The 21,771-nt window shown below is 39.1% G+C and overlaps 1 protein-coding gene across 4 annotated transcripts in view; it reads right to left on the bottom strand.

Moving 5' to 3' along the window:
• The window catches only part of LOC105464123 (pecanex 2), a 310,280-nt gene that overhangs the window by 188,966 nt on the left and 99,543 nt on the right, over nt 1–21,771 (bottom strand). For 3 of the 4 annotated variants that reach the window (XM_011711793.3, XM_011711792.3, XM_071074159.1), the window contains exons 16-17: nt 1,847–1,956; nt 573–669 (exon numbers count right to left, since the gene is read on the bottom strand). The exons of the other annotated variant lie outside the window; for it this stretch is intronic. In XM_011711793.3, coding sequence (XP_011710095.2) covers nt 573–669; nt 1,847–1,956 — 207 coding nt within the window. The remainder of the gene's footprint in view (nt 1–572; nt 670–1,846; nt 1,957–21,771) is intronic. 4 annotated transcript variants of the gene reach the window in all.

The following is a 21,771-nucleotide window of genomic DNA, read 5'->3' as shown; positions in this document are numbered from 1 at the left end:
AAATATTTGCCCTGGAGGCTTATACTGGTCCAAGCAAGCATTACGTTATAGCCTGTTCCTCTTCCTTATTTGGAGGTGTTTTTACCTTTCTCAGCATTCCACAAGTTACTACCTCCTTCCTTTGTTCTCCTCTGCCTTTGCCTCTTTTAAAAAGTTCTAAGTTGCTAGCCAGTCGGGACAAATACAGAATATGTGGTCCCGTTCCAGCCAATGGAAACCGGACACAGCAGTAGGGTGGACACATTGGGTTATAAATGATCCTGTCTCCTTTGTTTGGTGTACTCTCGTGGCAAAACTGCTGGCGAGTGTACCCTTTCTGCAGAAACTATAAAAATGGCCTTGCTGAGTAGATTAAATTTATGTTCAAGTGTTATTTCTTTACGGCACTGGAGAACAAGCATTTCAAACTGGGCTGCACCTGGCAGGCAGCTCAACAGCCCAGTGTGCCAGTTACCAAGCGAGGTGTCTCTTTCTGTCCTAGTCCTTCTCCTGTCCACCCGCCTAGAGCTCCAGTGATCTCTGCTGAAAGGTGAGGCCCTCCTATACTACATTACACAACGCAAATGTCTCACCACTGAATCTTTCATCTTCTTGGGGAGAGGGTCAGCAGCTGACTCTTCCAGATTTTGATGTAAAAATTTAGGCAACAGTCTGCATTGGATGAAGGACCTGAAAGTGGAAACACACATGGGTTTTACTTTATCAAAGATGTTCCTGGGACAGTGTTTTTGGTAAATAACTTCACCTTAGATCTCACACCCACACATGACAAAAACAAGTGCTCTCTTCATTTAAAAATTTATAATAAAAAGAGGGACATGTTCAAGTGATCATAAAGATAGTGTTTTGATTTGTAAATTTCATCCTAATGAGAGCAGTCAAGTACCTTAGCAGTATCATTGCCCTCTGCTGTCAGCAGTGGGACACGGGGAAGGTCCTCCATCTCTGCCAGCCCACTAGGCCTTCATCTTCACAATTAGCAGCAGAAAGTGAACATTGCACTAATACAATTGACACTAAAAATTGTGTGAACCATGTTTAACTTTTCTTTCCCCCATTTTTCATGCCTTTCATACTGTTGAACCTAATAGCCTAAAATTATGGTGTCTATGGTCCTCAAAGAGTTATGGTTATCTTCAGTTAAAATCTTTCATAAATTTAAACAAATTACATAAGATGCTACTGTCAATATCGGAAACCCACTGTGGCATCACATGAAAGATGTCCAGTGCCAGAGTACACGTTACCAAAGACTTAAAGATAATGATTAAAGGGAAGATTGTAATGTACACTTTCACATTACTAAGGATTACATTAAATACATGTTAACACTTTGGTGCAAATCTCACTTTAAATCCCGAAGGCGTTAGCCAGATTGAGAACAACAACAACAACAACAAAACAATAATATCAAACAAAATCTTTCCTTTCAGAGGTGCTGGTTTAGTCTCCCCAGGGTAACTGCCTAGACTAAAGGCAGGGATGCAGCTTCATGGATCTACAGAGGGTATTGTTGAGGTGGTAGCTTCTCATCCAACTCACCCAAGGGAGTCACAACAGGGCTTGGGTGTTATCGGCCTTCTGTTCCTGCCACTGTGCATTTTACTCCAAAATCAAAAGAGCAAAGCTAAAATGTTTGCTAGATGTTCACTTTTAATTGTTATTAGTTTCTGGCTAGTCCTGTATTTCTCCTCCCCTCCTCTAGTGAGTGACCAGCTAGTTTAATAATGAGAATCAAATCACAATGGGTAGTGAATTGCTGTCTCCCCACCTCAGTCACAGCGCAAAGCTGCAAGAACCATGCCCCCAGCTCAGTGATGAGAGAGCGCAGGCATAGACCACTCACATGAGTACAGATGGGTCACTGCTCTGCCGGCTCAGATGGTAGGAAAGGGCGACCAAGAGGCCACAGAAGGCTGAAAACAGGGCCGGGATGTGCTGCGTGCTCCACGGTTCCTAAAGAAAATATGTCAGTTAGCCAAGTCCCTCCACGGCTGCATGGATAGCAGGATCTCTATCAAACATTTAGAAACATCCCCAAGTTCCAGCTGGATGGACGAGTTATTCCTGTGACCATTCCTGCCCGTGGGCATATAAGCATCTGGTGGGCACACAAAAAAACTCACCTATTGGTTTATAAACATTGAGTTTGATAAGGGACTTTTTGACTAATAGTACATACTTATATGAATAAAACTGAATCTTTCCTGAAATTAAGCTTATAATTTTTTATAGAATGTAATATTAAACATGTGTCACTCCTCCGAATTCAATATAATTAATAACAATTATAATAATTGCATTTCTCAGTGTTTATGAATTGATGGTCTAAATGGCATAAGAAGTGTAAAAATGACATAAGAGATTAAATAGACTAATGAACTGAAAACTTGATAAAGATTGTAGAAAGTAGAAAAGTTCCTCTTCGAAGCTCATCTTGGTTTAAAAATAAAATAATACACACTAGGAATAATAGCTTCTTACTCTAAAGCCTCCTATCAACTATCAGTTTTTATACTTTAGCCCAGTTAGTTGCTTTGGCTTACTCAGGCATGTCTGGACAGGCCCAGGCAAGTCTTAGCTCATAGCTTATGCCGCTTCCCTGTTTGGAAATGTTATTGCTTCCTTAAACCTTTCGTGAGCAACTTCCTCTTCTTCTTTGTTCTCCCTTGCACTTACCTATTTAGGAAAGTGTTAAGCTATTAGCAAATAGGGTATCAGTTTAAGACTGTGAGGTTCAACTCCAGCCAATGGATGCTGGACACAGCAGTAAGGACGACCCAAATGCGTAAGGGATAAATATGTCTGCTTTTCCTTTGTTCAAGTGTGCTCTTGCCATTGTTCCATCTGTGTGGGGCACCCTTTCTGCAGAAAGCAAAAATGGCCTTGCTGAGATAATTAAATTTACGTTTGAGTGCTATTTCTTTGTGGCACCAGGGAACAAGCATTTCTAACAAAGATTAAAGATAGTCACCTGAGGAAAGAGCAAAGTTATTTGAAATGAAAAGAGACAGGCACTTCAGGTTTGATTTGATAGAAGCATAGATGTCAGTTATCAACACATTGTACTCAGCCTGGCAGAGCAGAACATGGGAAATACATGTTACCACCCCAAGCAGTGTGGTGGCCTGGGACTCCGGCTCTCCTTCCACACACACCTGCTGCTCCCACCAACACAAACATGTCTCTCACACACCAAGAAGAAAACATCTACATATTTAACCTTCTCAGTCACCATCAGTGGAATCACTGATACCTTCCGAAAGCTGAATTTAGTCAAGAACTTAAATACTTTTCTCTGAAGATTTTTTTTAAGGATGGGTTAATTGTGCTTACAATGAAATCTACAAATGAATGAGTCAAGTGTGCTTAGCAGTTATCCTCTGTAACTGCTAAAATAGGCTGGAAAAGCAAATGATACAGTGGATAGAGCAAGTGATTTTATTTTTGCATGCTTCATTTTCCTAGAAATTAAAATGTATTTATTTTATCTTCCCCATTGTGGAAGTCTAAACACCCTAAAGCAGTACCTGGAAAGCAAATTGCAGGGAGCTGACTCTCGCTGAGGGTGCTGAGCTGCATGGCTACAAAGTCAGGAAGTAAGACTCACTGCCTCCAGATGCACTCCCCACACAGCTCCCCACACCGGGACGCCCTGCATGCCTTTCAGATCAGCTTCCCAGAGGGTCGGGTGCAGTGCCTTTTCCAGCGCCCTAAGGTACCATGTCTGCATTCATTATTTCCCACCAATGTTGCTGAAAAGCTCAAACCCAGTGATGAGGCATTCTGCATGGACCTCTTCTTTCTTTGGAGTTTCATCAGCAACGCCTTCCCTTCCAGTGTCCAAGGGAGAGGTGTACTTCCTCCTTCCTGAGCCCAACCCTCCTCTCACACTAGGATGTCCTACTCTCTTTTCATTGGTCCCCTCTGCCCTACCTATAAAAATGCTTAAGTTGTTGACATCTTTTTTTTTTTTTTTTTTTGAGACAAGGTCACTCTCTATCACCCAGGCTAGAGTGCAGTCATGCAATCTCGGCTGACTGCAACCTCTACCTGCCGGGTTCAAGCACCTCAGCTTCCCTAGTAGCTGGGATTACAGGCGCACACCACCACACCCAGCTAATTTTTTATTATAGTAAAGACGGGGTTTCACCATGTTGGTCGGGCTGGTCTCGAACTCCTGACCTCAGGTGTTCTGCCTGCCTCTGCCTCGCAAAGTGTTGGGATTACAGGTGTGAGCCACCACACCCAGCCAGTTGCTGACATCTTTAACAAATAAAAAAAGTCCTTCTTCCCCTTGATCCAGTTGGCCTTGAAAGCTACTGTACTCTCTTAGTCTGATTGGGCTGATATAACAAAATATCATAGACTAGGTGGCTTATAAACCACAGAAATGTACTTCTCACAGTTCTGGGGGCTGAAAGCCCAAGGTGCAGGAAGGAGGTTTGCTGTCTAAGGAGGCCCTGCTTCCTGATTCCTAAATGATGCCTTTTTGTTGTATTCTCACATGGTACAAGATACAAGAGAGCACTCTAGGGCCTCTTTTACAAGGACACTAATCTGATTCATGAAGAATCAGATCAATATTCTTCTGATTCTGAAGAATCATGATTTGATTGATTCATGATTCAGAATCATGAATCATGAATCAATCAGATCATGAAGAATCCCTCAATACCTGTAATTACCTCACAAAGCCCTCACCTCCAATACCATTACATTGGGGATTAAGTTTCAACACGAATTTTGAGGGACACATTCAGTCTATGGCATACACTATCCCTCATTTTTCTTTCAGTGCCATCCCAGCTTTTTTTGAAGGTCTGAGCTCCACATTTCACTCCTGGTCATCAGTGAATGACTCAGTAGTCTCTGTCAAGCTGGGTACCTCCCATGAGTGGAGGTCCTACCATGAGCTGTGTGACCTTGGCTAAATTACTAGACATCTCTGACCACTGAGTTCCTCTTCTTTAACAAGAAAAACAATACCTACTCAATGGTTGTTGTGAGGGTGCGGTTCTGTAACGCAGGTGATTTGTTTTAAGTTTTTGACATGGGAGGGGTCAAGGCACCCCCACTTGATGAAGGACACCTGAGAGCTGTTTCATTCCCACCGTCTTCACAGTCTCCTGATCCTTGTGTGCCATCAATATACCTTTTCAATGCCACTCTAATCTGCCTCTTCTTTCCATTGCATCCTGTCTGGTTAAGGCCTCCACTGTCTTGTTCCAGGACTACCGTTAATGCTTCCTAATGGGGACTCACCCTTCAGTGTCCACACTCAACCCCACCCCACAAATCCCACGCTGTCCTTTGTATAGTGACAGAGTGGTTCTCCTCCCCAAAACCCTAATCGGATCATGTCTGTGCCCTTTACTCAGTACCTTTCAATGATTCCTCATTACCCTACCAAATGAAATCTACTCCACAGGCAGCTGCATAAGCCCACCTTTCAGCATCCTTCCTCACATTTAGGATATACACAGCAGCAAACCTGAAAGATAAATTGTTCCCTGCCCTCCTGCCTTTGCCCACACGGTTCCATCTGCACAGAGGGCTCTTCTGCCCTGACTCCGTTCCGTTCTGTTCCATTCCATTCCATCCATTCCATTCCATTCCATCCATTCCATTCCATCCATTCCATTCCATCCATTCCATCCATTCCATTCCATCCATTCCATTCCCCTCTACCTGGTGAACTCCTACCCATGCTTCAGTGCCCAGCATAAGAAGTCCCACCTGCTCAGTGCTGCCTCCTCTGACTTCCCAGGCAGAACGGAATCCTCCTCCTCTGTGCATCAAAATCATCTTTAAGCATCCCTAGGGTAGCATTTAAGATATCTCCTTTGTTTTTCAGGGGCATAGCTGGACTCTGCCCCTCATCAGAGAGCACCTGCCCACAGGAGTTGTGCATACACATCTGCTAAGTCACAAGGACAGAGTAGATCTTCAGCATGTTTCACTGAACTAATAGTGCAAACACTTGTACTATGTTCTTTTATTATGTTTGGTATGAAGACGACCTGCAATAAGACTTGTTAGCTCAAACTCAAAGGCAGCTGGCAACTTTATCCATGTTAGAAAAGACATTCCGGTGCAACCTGATGGCACAATCCCCTTCAAGATGCTACTGGCATCACCATCCCTGAAGCAGCATCTCATATGTGTGCCTGTCCCCCCGACACCTTAGGCACCTCTCACTCAGTCCCACTGTTTACTTGTCTGCCTTCCCATTAGACACTGGACCCCCCAACAAAGGGCAGCCTTGCATGTTTCTTTCCCCGGTACCTGGCACAAATGTTAGCACACTGACATATCCTTGTGAGGATGACTACAAGGTTTAGGCTTTCATAATGACTCACGTGGACAAGAATTTTCAGCAGAAAAGAAGATGAAGGAATTGAGTAGCTTATATCAAATGTCGATCAGGCAGTGAAATGCTGTGGAAGTGATGTGATTATCAGAGAAAAGGCAATCTCTTGACAATGTGCTTCTCATTATTCCTTCAAACAGTACCCCCAGCAACAGGAAAGTTACTCTGAAACTTGAGTTTTATGCTTTCAAAAGAGTCCACGCATCAAACATTCATTCATTCCTACAATGTGCCGAGTACCCAGAAGCATAACTGTGAACAGGACAGAGAGAGTCTTGGAAAGAAAAGACACATGGGTAACTGCAGTCAAGTATGACAGATGAGGGGACAATGAGCTGCTCACAGAGCACACGAGGGGCTGCAGAGCAGGAAGCAGAGGCTCACATGAGTCAAGGGAATGGCATTTAAGTGGATCCCTGCACACAAGAAATGCAGAACATGGTCCTTCCACTGCAGGGGCTTCTGGAAGGGCCAAGCAGGGCGGATAGGGCTGGCTCTTCCATCCTCACATCGACTCCACCCTGCTCTGTCCATCCACCTAGGGCTTCTCTTATTTCATTTCATACTTGACCATTACACAATAAACACAAAACGTGTTCCAAAGGAGAAGAACCTGCTAACTTCTGTTTCTTGTCATTGATTCATCTGCACTAACCAGCGCTGTGTATTTAATTCATGATTTTGTGAAGGTGCAACCTTTTCTCTCACATGTAGCCCATACGTATGCATACCCTGGAAAAAATTCCTATGAGGAATGAGTAACTAAGACCCTATAAATAATTCTCATGACACGGATCAGAGAAAAGGTCAAGGGAACAAGTGCTGGCAGAAGTTGGTTCCAGGCTCACTCATCGTTGAAATGAATTGTTCTGTGGAAGGCACTTAACTTCTGGGTGGTTTAGCTTCCTATTCTGTAAAAAGGGGATGACAACACTTTCTTAATGAGATTTAAAACAGTCTTAACCCCAGAAAAGTTGAATGTCAGTGTTAGGTTTCTATTAATTGGAAAAGAAAGGGTACCCATGATGGATGTTCTTTGCTGACAATAAATTAAGTCCAGGTTCTAAATATATTTTGATAATTGAGTTTGCCTACTTTTATTCCCTCAATACTCCTTGCCTAAATCTCCTCTCATTTTCTCTCTACTTCAATATTTAATCAAACATTTCCAACAAAAACACCAAGGACAGCTGTTACACTCTGGTTTCTGTCCTGTATTAGTAGGAGTCTGTATTCATTCTTCCATTACATATAATTTCTTTTAAGGATAACCAACAGCTTCGGGGTAAATTGATGAACAGGAGTAAATGGCAATGTGGCCACAGTGGCAGGAAGAAAGATGTATATGTCCTTCAACAATAAAAAGCAAAGTGATGCCAGCGGGGCACACTTATTCTTCCAAGAAAAGGGTAAGATAAAAGGTGTTAAGGAGTCCATATTCCAGGTGCCAATTTTCATGTGTTCTTGCCCAACCTCAAACTTCCACACAACTTTTTCTCAGAAAAAAACCTGACCTTCCCTGAGTTTTGACACATGGTAACAAAGCAAACCACCTGGATCTTCTGAGGGTCTCTCCTGGAAACACTCTCATTCTCCAAGTTAACTGTTCACTTTTTCAACTGATGCAGATGTATACATACATAAATACACACACACACACACACACACACACACACACACACCCCTCAGATTGGAGGTTGATTTCTCAAGGAAACAAGGACAAGAGAGATTACTTGATTATCAACATCACGGGTTATCCCTTCATGTGCAGAGTGCCATTTTTCGAAACCCACCATCTTCAAGAAAGATTACTTTAGAGTTGGAAGGAACCTCATAACTGAGATGGTCTCACTTCAAGTTATTGATCAAGCAAGGAGACAGGAAGAAAGAGACTTGCCCAAGGTGGTAAGACCAGTACCAGCCTCCACAGCTCTGAATTCAGTGCTCCATGTACCCTACCACCTTAAATGTGTATATAGCTAACTGTAAAAAATATGTAGACATCCCACCACTTTTCATTAAAAAAAAAAAGGTTAGGATGTTTTAATAATCACTGTACCTTACAAGTTCCCAGCATTATAGGCTGTTTGATCCATTTATGCATCCACCCACACAACAGTGTTTGGAAATCTATTGAGCTACCTGCCTATTTCAGTGCTTGTTGAAACACACGTAGAGCAATGGCTCAGAGGAAGAAGGGATCAATTGTATAAAGATTGAAAATTTACAAATGTATATCTAAAGATATAAAGATTTTGGAAAGAGATAAAGTTTTAAATGGTCTATTGCCTACAGATAATGAAGCATTTATCATGTGACAGTTTGCTTCAAAATTAACATCTCTAATTGCTCTGAGACGCATCTCATGGGTCTCACAATTGGGAATGATAAGGACTGATGAGTGGTGGTTTCGTAAAACTCCCACAGGGTTTGAAATATTTTTATGAGGTAGTAATAAACCTGTCTAATAGTCCTACAATTCTGTGGCAGATGTCACATGCATTTGGGAATTATCTGATGAGAATGCATAGGGCAGTTCAGCTTTGTACAAAAGCACACTGTGAACACAGTCTGAATTCCAGCATTTTTTTCCTTAGAAATTTTAGACACCTCTTATGTTGGAATTTATGGGACAGACTAACTGAGGGTTTGGTTATAAAGTGAATATCAACAGGCCAAATTCTCACTTTGCTATGCCTTTCATATCAGGCTTAAATACTTTCTTTTTAAAGAAACTGATTTTTTTATCGCATTAAACATAAGGGCATTTTTGAGATTGAGGATTTTATACATCCTAAAATAAGAACGAGATTGTACCATTTTGACTCTGTATAAGTCCTATTTCTAGGTCTATTTTTGACATGAATCCCATCTTTAAGTAAAAGGAGCGCTGGGCCCATAAAGTTCCCAAAATTTAGTAGTGAAAGATGTGTCACCCAGTCCTTGAACTGTGCTCTCTCTTCTTACTTCACACATGGCCTGCGGAGTGTCATGTGGCCAGCAAGTGTGAGTGTGCAATGGACACCTTCTAGGCTCTGGCATCCCCCAACCCCTAGAGTGTCCCTCTGTAGCAGCTCTTCTCCATATTCCTCATGGACCTTGAGCACCCCGGGAGGGGCTCCCCGCTGCCTCGCACTGACCCTAAATTATAGGTCAATGTGTGTCCCATAAATAAATGAACAATTATGTGAACACATATGGCAAGTCAGACTTCACTATCTGCTACGAGTAGATTCTTCTTATTTCATCCTGTTTTTTCACTTTGGTGAAAAACATGGTATGTTTATGAATCAAGACAGTATTTCACTTTTAGAGATAGGTACTGAAGAAAAATGAGACTGTCACCCGGCAAGACAGAATAACGGGTCCCATGTATCCAAGTCCATCTATATCTACATGGATAAATATATAGAGATGCACACACACACACATACACACACACACAGAAATATGTGTACTTCAGGGAAAACATTAACATTTACTTTCCTTCTCATTGCCCTTTTGCAAGGTATCTGTAATTATTCAATCCAAGATTTTTTATAGCATACCTTTTATGTGACACACTAATAGGACATAAAAAGAAGCACATATAAACCACAGTCTGGGACTTCAAGGAGCAATGAAAAGTGTGCACAAGCAAGAAGAACCACCACAACAGCCCCCATGCATTCGGCAGTGAAAACCTGACTTGCTGCTTAACGTTCACGACCACACGTAGTTTTTAAAACACCCTGAAGGTAAAAGTATTGCCCATTTTACACATGAGGAAACAGAGGCTTTTACTTTACTAGTTATTGTGGTACGTATCTGTATTTTTCACATAGAATTGATTACATACAGTAAAAAACAAGGATTGGATGAACATCAATAGGACAATGTTGTCCTCTGGATTCTGGAAGACAGAAGATAAACTTTGGCTGGTGACACTGAAACAAGTTTTGTCTTCCATCACTACTAGGGTCACGACAGCTCAAACTCTGGGCCTAGAATGCTGTTTTCCACCTACCCTCTCCTCTCTGTATCCCTCACTCACCAACAGGCACTACATTTCCTGGATTTGACCCTGGCATGCTCTCAGGGATTACTACCAAAACCCCCAAGTCCAAATTTTACTTCACTCAACAATTGCAATTCTATTCTGAGCCATCAATATTCTTCCTAATTTTTCCCCAAATCAGTGTCAGCTGACACCGTCAAGTTTGAGGGTCATAATAATCCAGCAGTAACTGGGTTTGAGGGTCAATTCTACTTTTTCGCTGACCAGGAGGAACGGAAGCATGGCAGAAAGCACGAGCTGGCTGGCTGAGATCGGTCTCCCCTTCATCCTCAGCGGTAGATACTTCCTCGCAATTTGTTCAGACGGCCAAAAGACTTATTACTCCCGGTCTCTTGCAGCTAGAAATGATACAATTCTAGCCATAAAATAAAATGTGAAGTCTGATATAAGTAAAAGTGAGTTAAAACTTAGGTTTTACTTTCAAATTTACTACTATTAGCATTATTAGCACTGTGGTTACAGTCATCATAACCACCAACTATTTATGCTAATAATAGTTATCGTTGGTATTAGCTTTCTATTGCCATGTAACAAATTACCACAAACTTAGCAGTTTAAAATAACACAAATGTATGATACAGTTTCCTAGGTCGGGTGCTTGAGCAGAGTGTGGCTGTGTCCTCTGCCCAGGGTCTCCTAGACTGAAAGGTCAGTGATGGCTGGACCTCTGATCTTATCTCACACTCAGGGTCCTCTTCCACACTCATTGGTGGTGGGCAGAGCTCAGTTCCCTCTGGCTGTCGCATTGCAGTCCCCGTTTCCTGGATGGTTGTCTACTGGGACGTGTTCTAGCTCCTAGAGGCTGCCCCCAGATCTTTGCCATGTTGCTACTTCCATGAGCAGTTAATAACCTGGCTGTTTACTTCTTCCAGGCCAGTAAGGGAGGGTCTCTACTGCTTTTTCTGTCCCTGCCCCCTGGAGTCCCTTTTAAAGGCTCTTCCGATTAGGTCAGACCCATTTTTTTGAGACAGAGTTTTGCTCTGTCGCCCAGGCTGGAGTGTAGTGGTGCGATCTTGGCTCACTGCAACCTCTCTGCCTCCCGGGTTCAAGTGATTCTCCTGCCTCAGCCTCCCAAATAGCTGGGATTACAGGTGCATGACACCACGCCCAGCTAATTTTTGTATTTTTAGTAGAAACGGGGTTTCACCACGTTGGTCAGGCTGGTCTTGAACTCCTGACCTCATGATCCACCCGCCTCAGCCTCCCAAAGTACTGGGATTACAGGCGTGAGCAACTGTGCCTGGCAATCACCCTTTTAAGTTAAATTTTAATTTAAGTTAAAGTTACATGATTAGGGACCATAACTACATCTGCAAAATCTCAAGTTTGCCAGATAATGTAACCTAATCACAGGACTGACATCCCATCCCCTTCACAGGTCCTGCCCACACTCAAGGGGAGGAAATTGTTCAAGGCATGTATGCCAGGGGATAGGAGTCTTGGGGCCATCTTAGAATTCAGCCTCCTACACCACTTAACTGGAACCTTTAGCCAGGCACTTTATAGACATTATTGATTTGATTTGCTTTGCTTGTTACAACATCCACAGGCAGTAGGTACTACTAATCCATTTTACAATGGAAAAAACAACGTGAATTAGCCATGTACCCTTAGGCAAATGAGTATTGTGTGTTTCAGGTTCACCACTGGAAAATACGAATGTTAATATCTTCCTTATTGATTACATAGAGATATAGTAAGGGGTAAATGAGAAGACGCTTGGGAAATTATTTTGTAGATTAAAGAACCGTTGATCTACAACGATCTTATATGCTGTGAATTGTTCTTTCAACTAGACAAACATATTTACACTTCAAGTGTGGTAGTGAGGATGCCACAAAAGGAAGACTGAAAAGATATAGATCTGGGATCTGGGGTGTGTGATGCGGAGTAAATTACTTAAATCTCTCTTTGGCTGTTCATTTTCTCATTTTAAATAATCAAATGAAGGAACTGGACTAGGAGGCATCTCAGGTCCACTTCAGCATTAAATAATATCTAGAACTGTGAGTTTGTTTTACATTTATAATTAGATTTTAAATCCTGAGTGCCTGTAAAGTAGCACGATGTTAGGCTGCAATCCTGTAGGACCCAGAAGAAATATGGGAAAAACTCTCCCGCAAGCAGTTGTTAAGGATACGTGGGAAACATTAAATTATAATAATGTGCTTCCACCTCTGGATCCCCTTGCCATCAATAAAAAAGAATCTCTTTGTAAAGGATAATAAAAAATAGAAATCATAGTTTATCCAGACACAGAAACCCCAGTTAATTAACTACTGAACTATTTCTCCAAGGAGCAAATATTCTGGTTGTTTCTGTATATCACTGTTGAATACTATTTAAGTCAATGAGGGAGTCCATTTATATGTTACTTGGTACCATCTTGGACAAGTCAAAGAGAATATGAAATTAAAAGAGGAATCAAATTATCTTTTCCTAATTAATATTCCAGAGGACAAAATTAACTCATGATCTCTGAATCTGCTTCTACCAAGTGATAATAATAAAAATTAAAGAAATAAACACATATAGCATGACCCATATGGAAAACTGTATCTCTAGCAAGGCAGCTGACATGCTGAAATGGTTCACAAGGATCCATCAATCCATCACGACACACTAGAGATGAAAGGAAAAAAAAAAATCAATTCCAGCAATGCAAAGAGTAAGCATAAAAGGTATAAACAAAAGCATCGTTAAACAAGAAGTAGAATCACAGCTTTGGGTAAGTGGGAGTTAGATTGAAGATGGGTGAGCTTTTCTTGTTTCCTGAGGACCCTCTTGACAATTTGCTAACCACATTCATTCAATTCACAGCATTTAATAGGTGCTGCATCTTAAAGCAGAGAGTCAGTCTGAGACCATTAAAAAACTCAGGACTTACAAGTGAGAAGGGAGAAATTCAAATTGCTCTATTTTTACCAAACGGTGTTTCAAAACATGGTTAGAACATTAAGGTTTTTCTTTTATTACAACAGACTATACTATTTATTGCAAGTGATCTTTGTTCTATGCTGAGCAAGGGAAGTCAATACCTCCCTGAGATGAAATAAACCTTCCCAAAGTACCCCAGTCTCAATTGGTCAAAAGCCTGTTTCAACACCTAAGTAAACCCCAGAGTCCTTGAAGTGTTTCTTTCCATCACAGAGTTAACAACGTGCTTTTAAAATGGAATCTGTTTACTCTGATTCGACAATTACTTACACCTATAACAAGCCATAAACTGAATAGAAAACAGAAATAAAAGTCTCAGCCCAGGATAGAGAATAGAGTTTATCTCTCGGGCTGGCTCTGATCAGTTGGCACTGGCTGACTGTAATATTTCCTGGGCAGCCCGAGGTACTACAGACCTCAGTTAGAAAAAAATGCTGTGATCAATTAGCAATGTCAGATATGAAAATGGAGCCACATTTGGGGAGGTAAGGGAATAACTGTATCTGTCCAGTAACTAGGTAAAAACCCAAGATACTCTATTTTTTGAATACCAGATTCTTCAGTAGTTTCTAAAACCCTTTAAGAATCTTGCAAGAAAAAGTTGTGTAACAATCTATGAATGCACATTACTTTTGAGAGTATCTGAACTGATGATAATTGTGGGTGTTCAGCATTTGTCAAATGCATGTTAAGTTCCTGAGGAGAAAGGACTGTCTTTTCCTCCTCCCATATCTCTACAGTACCCGGCAGAGCCATTGCTGAACAATAAATATGTGTTGACTATCACAGAATACGAACTTTTCAGCTTCTGCATCAGTTACAGAGAGCTTGCATGTTTCCATTTCCATCAATCAAGTATAATGATATTTACATCAGATGCTGTTTGCTATTCAGGGTTGCCAAGAAGGGTAAAGTGTGGTGGGGTCCCAGTCCAAATGGTATCAAGAACACCAGGAACTAGATCTCCCTCTTCCTAGAGCTCATTAAGTGTCCAATAAAATATTCAAAAAGAGAAAAGCCTGAACCCACACTGGGAACCGGAGCAAGTTACTTGTGTACAAGTCAGAGACCCTGAGGAATTTATGCCAGACCTTGTATTACAGATGGGTCTAGAATGAAAGAAGATTGTAAGGTCTGACTCCAACTCCTCTCTCCATTTGAAAGGCAGCAGTGTACTGAGGAAGTAAATAGGAAAAGACCTCTGCTAACATCACCTAAATGAGAGGCAGAAGGGCTGGCAGTGAGTATAGGCCAAGGGGTTAACAGACATTTTATCACTTGGCCTTGCACATCTGTGGATGAGCAGTCTGCAGCAACTCCTGCTGTCGCAGAGGCGGCAGGATTTATTCAATCAGGTCATGGATGTAGAAGTTAGGGCCAGGAGAGTAAAACAGAGATAACTACTTTCCCAGGCATTTCATTCATATCTATTGCCTGTGATGAGCTTCCTGATATAACTACCCAAAACTCCATCAATAAGACATTTTCCCTGGGAAAATCATCTCTGAACTAGCAGTGTATTACTGAAACATGCTTTGTTTCATTTTCCTCTCTTCCTGGGTTTCAGATATGAGGTACTTCTGAAAAGATCTAGCCAAGGAGTCTTACAATTCCCTAACAGAAACCAGTTCAATTCTTTCTTGACTCTAAGACAGAAGTCATGAAGTCTAACATCAACGTGGGCAGCCAAGTGATATGTGGGTCAGGCCTAAAAGAATATAGGACACGATGAGACCCGTGAGCTTGTGGTAGCTGTGAGTTACTATTCAGTGTCAGCAGGTTGTTACCAAATGGGAAGGTTAGCCCAGTGTTGCCAGATCTTCACATTGTTTAAGAGAAGTAGGAGAATCGTATTTTTACACTGACTGTCCTAATATTAAATGTTGGCTGGAAAAAAAATTTAAACATTCTACAGGCCGAACACAAAACAGGTCTGTGAACTAACAAAGACGATACTAGGTGACCAAAGACACACTCTCACTGCGAAATGAGAAAAAAACACATGACAGAAAGCATTCTGAAAATGAGATAATCTCTTTAAAGGGACCACTTACAGAAGCTTTCTAAAGCATATTTACATCAAGAAGAAAAAATGTTTGGAAAATATCTGATTTCAAGTCTCAACTTTAAAGCTAAGCAACCAATTATGAAGGTCGAATAATATGAATGCCAAATTTCAAACTGCAATTTAGTAGTAGACCAAATAACAAACAATGCAGAAAATAAAATTTATCATTGTAACATTAGGATAACAATAGTACTTGTCTCACAGTTATGCTATGTGAAGTAAATTATATAATATATATATATAATAGTGCAAAAAAATTTCTGGAGATCTGCTGTACAACATTATGCCTGTAGATAACAATACTGAATTGCACACAAAAAGTTAAAAGGATAGATTTCAAGTTAAGAGTTCTTACTGTAACAATAAATACATTTTAATCTGTATTTATTATTTATACTTATATATTATATATAATCATATATTATTTTAACACGTTTCAATAATATATAACATTTATGTTATTTGTTACTATAATTTATTATCAAACTATTTTAAATGATAATTTATATTTTATAAATCATATTTTATAACTAGTATATACATAAACTAGTATAATTCCTAGTACACAATAACTTCTCAGTAAATATTTGTTAGTTTCACCATTCTTGAAATGAGAAACTCTAGAACTGTACCAGAACTCAAAGGAAAAATATAAGGAGAGGAAAATGATGAAAAAGAAATGAGAGACACGAAAAACAGCCAAAAGTTAAAGTCTGTGAAAAATTAAATCATATTATGTGAACAGAATCGACAATGTCATTAATCAAAACATAAGAGGGAAACTTTTCCTCTAGATAGAGTCTTCAATGTGAAAAGTGAAAATGGGCATGGTGCTCCAGAAAACTTAAGAAAGAGAACCACGCCTAATCATAGTCCACTAACTTCTTTTAAATTTCAGACTATAGGAAAGAATTCTACAAACATTCAAGAAAGAAATTTTAGTCCTATTGTTTTTCTCTTCAAAACTAAACACTGACAAGTGATGCCTCCAATTCAGATGTAGAAATCCACAGTGTCCTGCTCACAGCCTGACAACAAGAAAAAGCCAGATAATTTACAAAAATCTCAACTTTAAAATGACTGTGATTAATATGTCAAAGAATCTAGTGACAGAGATGGACATCATTCATGCGCAGATGGGTAATTTCAAAAGAAAAATGGAAACTATCTACAGACATCAAATAGAAATGTTGCTTCTTTGGTGAGTTTATCATCGGACTAGACACAGCAGGAGAAAGAATTGGTGAACTTCAAGATAGGTCAGTAAAATTACTAAAACTAAAACGCAAAGAAGGAAAAAAGAGTGGAAAAAAGACTATAGCATACAAATGATGTGGGGCAATATTAAACGACCTAACATGTATGTAATTGAAGACCCAAGAAGAAAAGAAAAATAGAATAAGGCAGAAGACATATTTGAAATGAGAATGGCTAGAGATTTTCCAAAACAACTCACAAATCAAAACAGTTCAGAGAATCCTAAGTAAAATAAAAAATAAACGCCATACACTTAGTAACAGCATTGTCAAATGGCTGAAAACAAAGACAAAGAGAAAATCTTAAAGGCAGTCAGAGAAAAACATTACTAACAGAGAAACAAATATTGGAATAACAGCAGATTTTTTTTTATCAGAAATCATACAAGACAAAAGAAAATAGAACATGTTGAAAGTATTAGGGGAAAAAAGCTTTTAAGTAGAATTCTGTAACAGTGAAGATATTCTTCAAAAGTGAAGGCAAAATGAGATATGTTTCAGACAAAGGCTGAAAGTTTTATTACTAGCAGACCTGCACCATGAGATTTCTTAAAGTTCTTCAGACAGAAGAAATATGATGGCAAGCAGAAAGATGAATCTACACAAAGAAATGTACATTGCAGAAATTATTTTTTAAAATAATGTAAATGAAACATAATTTTAAAGATTTTTAAATATCTTTATGAGATAACTGACTGCTTAATGAGAGTATAAAAGAACACATATTCCATCTAAGAGATCAACAAAACCAAATATTACTATATAAAAAAGTTCAGTAAGAACATGAGCTATTTTATATGAGCTCTTTTAGAATATAAAAGGAAACACTTTCCAATTCATTTTATCAAGCCATTACATAATATCAAAACAAGACAAAGCATTACAAGAAAAGAAAAATTAGGCCAGGGCCAGTGGCTCATGCCTGTAATCCCAGCACTTTGGGAGACCAAGGCAGGCGGATCACGAGGTCAGGAGATTGAAATCATCCTGGCTAACATGGTGACACCCCATCTCTAATAAAAAATACAAAAAATTAGCCAGCTGTGGTGGTGGGGTGCCTGTAATCCCAGCTACTCGGAAGGCTGAGGCAGGAGAATGGCATGCACCCAGGAGGCAGAGCTTGCAGTGAGCCAAGATCACCCCACTACACTCCAGCCTGGGTGACAGAGTGAGATTCTATCTCAAAAAAAAAAAAAAAAAAAAAAGAAAAAAAGAAAAATTAGAGAACTAGAAACTTCACAGACATCAAATTTCTCAACAAAATATTGGTAAATAAACTTGAGCAACAGATTTAAAAGACGATATGGCATAACCAAATGGGTCCCATCCTTTAAATGGAATGTTGGTTCTACACTGAACAGTCAATTTATGTAATCCTTCCTATCAATCACTTTAAAAAAAAATCAATATTGTCTTCTCAACAGAAGAAAAAAACAGTGACAAAATTTGACATCATTTATGATGACGACTCTCAGCAAATTGGAAATCTAAGGGAAATGACTCAGCCCAATAAAGGGCATCTGGAAAATTTCCATAGCTAACTTCATACTTAATGGTGAAAGACGTTTCCCCTAAACTTGGGAGCAAGGCAAAGATGTCTGATTTCAGCACTTTTAGTCGACATTGCTGTGAAGGTCCTAGCCACCACAATAAAGCAAGACAAAGAAATCAAAGGCATACAGGCTGTAAAGGAAAACAAAACTGTGTTTATTGACAGACATGACAATCTATAGTAGACAATCTCAAAGAAATTACTAAAAAGCTACCAGAATTAATATGTCTGCTAAGCAAGCTTGCAAGATATAAGCTGAAATATTACAAAATAAATTGTATTTAGTATTACTTAAAAATTGAAAATTTAAATTATAAAACACAATGCCATTTAAAATAACATATAATGCACAAAAAGGTGCAATAGTTGTAGGTTGAAAGATACCAAATATTCCTGACCTGAGAGGAAGTAACAAAGACAAAGATTGTGGTATATGAAACAATATACTATGTCCATGGATCAAAAAGTTACTGTTAAGATGTCAGTTCTCCCCAAATTGATCTACAAATCCATCATAACCCCAATGAAAATGTTTGCAAATTTTGGTAGGAATTGGCAAACATAGTCTAAAACTTACTTTTAAAGAAATATGACCTTTAATAGCAAAAACAATTTTGAAAAAGAAGAATAAAGTTGGGAGACACACCATCTGATTTCAAAGCGTATTATATAGCTACAGTAATCAAAACCGTGTAATACTAACATAAAAAAAGGCATACAGAACAGCGAAATGATTAATTTTTGGTCCCAAAGTTTCCATGGTAATTCAATGGAGAAAGGTTAGTGTTTTCAACAAATGGTACTAGTAAATCTCAACCTTCACTTCATATCATACACAAAAATCATCTCAAAAGAGATTTCAAATCTAAATATAAGAGCTACAACTATAAAACTTCTAGTACAAAAGTATTTATGACTTAGTGTTAGGTAAATGTTTTCTAGGTAAGATATACAAAAATATAAACCATAAAATAAATATTAGATGAATTGGACTTCATTGTAACTAAAAATTTCTGCTTTTCAAAATATGCTGTTAAAAAAATGAGAAGACAAGCCACAGCCTGAAAAAAAAATGTGTGCAGCATATATCTGATAAAGGACTTGTATCTAGATTATGTAAAGAACTTTTATGTCTCAATAATATGACATACATATAATTTTTAAATGGACAAAAGACGAGCAAATTTTTCATCAATGAAGTTATACAAATGTCAAACATACAAAAAGATGTTCAACACTATTCATTATTAGAGAAATGCAAATTATAACTACCATTAGATACTGGTTCACACGAGAATGGATTTAAAAAAAAACTGACAGTACTAAGTCTTAGCAAGAACCTGGAACACTTGGAAATCAAAGATTATGTGAGGGTAGGGAAATGAAAAATGGTACAGAAACTGGACAACAGTTTGGCAATTTCTTATAAAGTTAAATAAAAACTTACCATGTGATCTAGCAAGCTCACTCAGGTATTCACTCCGGATAAATAAAAGCATTGTGTGGGGAGGGGATTGACCGCAAGTGAACACGAAAAAATATTTCTGGATGGGGGAATGGTTTGTATCATGATTGTGATGGTGGTAACTTGTCTATACACAGTTGTCAAAATACATCTAACTGTACACTTGAAATTAGTGGATTTTATTGTATATATACCATGCCCTGACAGATTTGATTCCAAAGAAGCTTCAAAGACAGAATATCTGATGAATGGTGGCCAGAGGTTGGAGGTAGGGGAAGAGACTGACTACAAGGAATTCGAGAAAATTTTTTGAGTTGGTGAAAATGGTCTCATAACTTGATTGTAGGATTCTTTATTTATTTATTTATTAAAACTAACCAAACTGGACAGTTTTAAAAGCTGAGTTTTAAACCTGACTTTTAAAAATTAATGAACAAGCAAACAAATAATTCTAGAAGACAACAGAGCAGTATACTAAGGTGCCTGCAGAAAAACACTTGTGACCCTAGAGTTGTATAGGCAGCCATTTCACCAAAAGACAGTGGAAAGATGTTCTCAGAAGCACAAGGACTCAGAAAATACCCATCCAAGTACTCTTCCTAAATGAAGTATACCTGGGATCCTATGATTGAATAAAGGAACATAAGTCAAAAGAAAGAATAACAGAAACACTGATTAGATAATTGTTGGTCTACATGATAGGATAAATGTGGTAACAAACAGGGCCACTACAAGCACATAAATTACCTTTGTATATTAGATAGAGAAACCTTCCTCCCAGGCCCTTCCCCTTTTTTCTGAAAGAAAATACCTATATGGTAGGAATAGAAGGAGCAAGATAAATAATTACTCCATTGATTACTGTACAATGTTGAAAGAGAAAAATGTTGAATTCGTTCTTTCACAAAGGGAAATAAACAATTATCTTTCTGCCACTGACACTGATCCGTTTAATAAGCTTTAAGTTAATCTTTTAAAAATGTGAGTTAAGAAATGTCATGTGATTTAGATTAAAAACACTTTGGAACATCGATTATTTTTATTTACTCCTTTACATTTAATTTTTGTTTTATAAAGGAGTACCTGTGGTTTAAACTATTAAACCATAAGTCCAGAAATATGTATAATATTAATTTATTTGTTACTGATTGAAGATGCCCCTGAGGACATTATGTACGCTATTATTTTTAGACTTAATGGCCACTCCACAGCTCTACAACACTGAAAACAAACAGTAGTGGTCCCGGCCTACGCAAACCCCTGCCCTAATTCCTGCTTCCTGAAGGCAATGGTTCTGCTGTTTCTTCTCCATATATACCTCCATATTTTCAAATAAAATACTTGTTGTGCTATTTCTTGATTTGTTTTTTTCCATTTAGATGTTATTTGCTGACTTTCTAATATGGAAGACAGGATTGGGAGCTCCTCCATCACACTTCACCTCCCCCATTCTTCCATTAGTGATATAACATGATGATTACTCAGATTACTACATAAATATGGTTCACAGCCGAGCTAGGTACCTACAATAGATACGTTTCTTGCCTGACGCAACTTTGTGTCTTCCTGAAGTTAGTGTTTATCTTGCTTTCTCATCATCTTAGGCTTCCCTTGCAGCCAGGCTAGGTTTGCATTTTCCCCTTCTGGGTAAGTCTATAGTCTGTCTGTTTTCTAGATTCTAACATTTTGTGGCTGTCATATCCTCTTCTGTCCTCTTGTCCATATAGCTTTAAGCAGTTGTATCCCTTTATTGTCTTTTGAGCGGTATTTCAGGAAGTGAAGGCAGACACATGGGTTCCATTGACCACCATGTTTAGCAGCAGCCCCTCCCAATGCCACTAACCAATCCTGGCAGAGAGACGTCTGCAGAGGGGAGGCCAGGCCAGGAGGTGGGGGGGCCTTTCATATTAGGGCAAACTAGGCATCCTGACCCATCTTCTAACTACCAAGGTCTCGTTCAGCCACACAGTCACTCCCTGATTTGCACAGATCCTATATCTCTTGTAATTTTGGAGAAAACATTTATTTGTTTAAAAAAATAAGTTAATTCAATGAGTCGAGGA

Source organism: Macaca nemestrina, chromosome 1, assembly GCF_043159975.1.
Source record: "Macaca nemestrina isolate mMacNem1 chromosome 1, mMacNem.hap1, whole genome shotgun sequence".
NCBI lineage: Eukaryota > Metazoa > Chordata > Mammalia > Primates > Cercopithecidae > Macaca > Macaca nemestrina.
The sequence above is the reverse complement of the archived record's forward strand: the minus strand, read 5'-3'. Positions and strand labels throughout refer to the sequence as shown.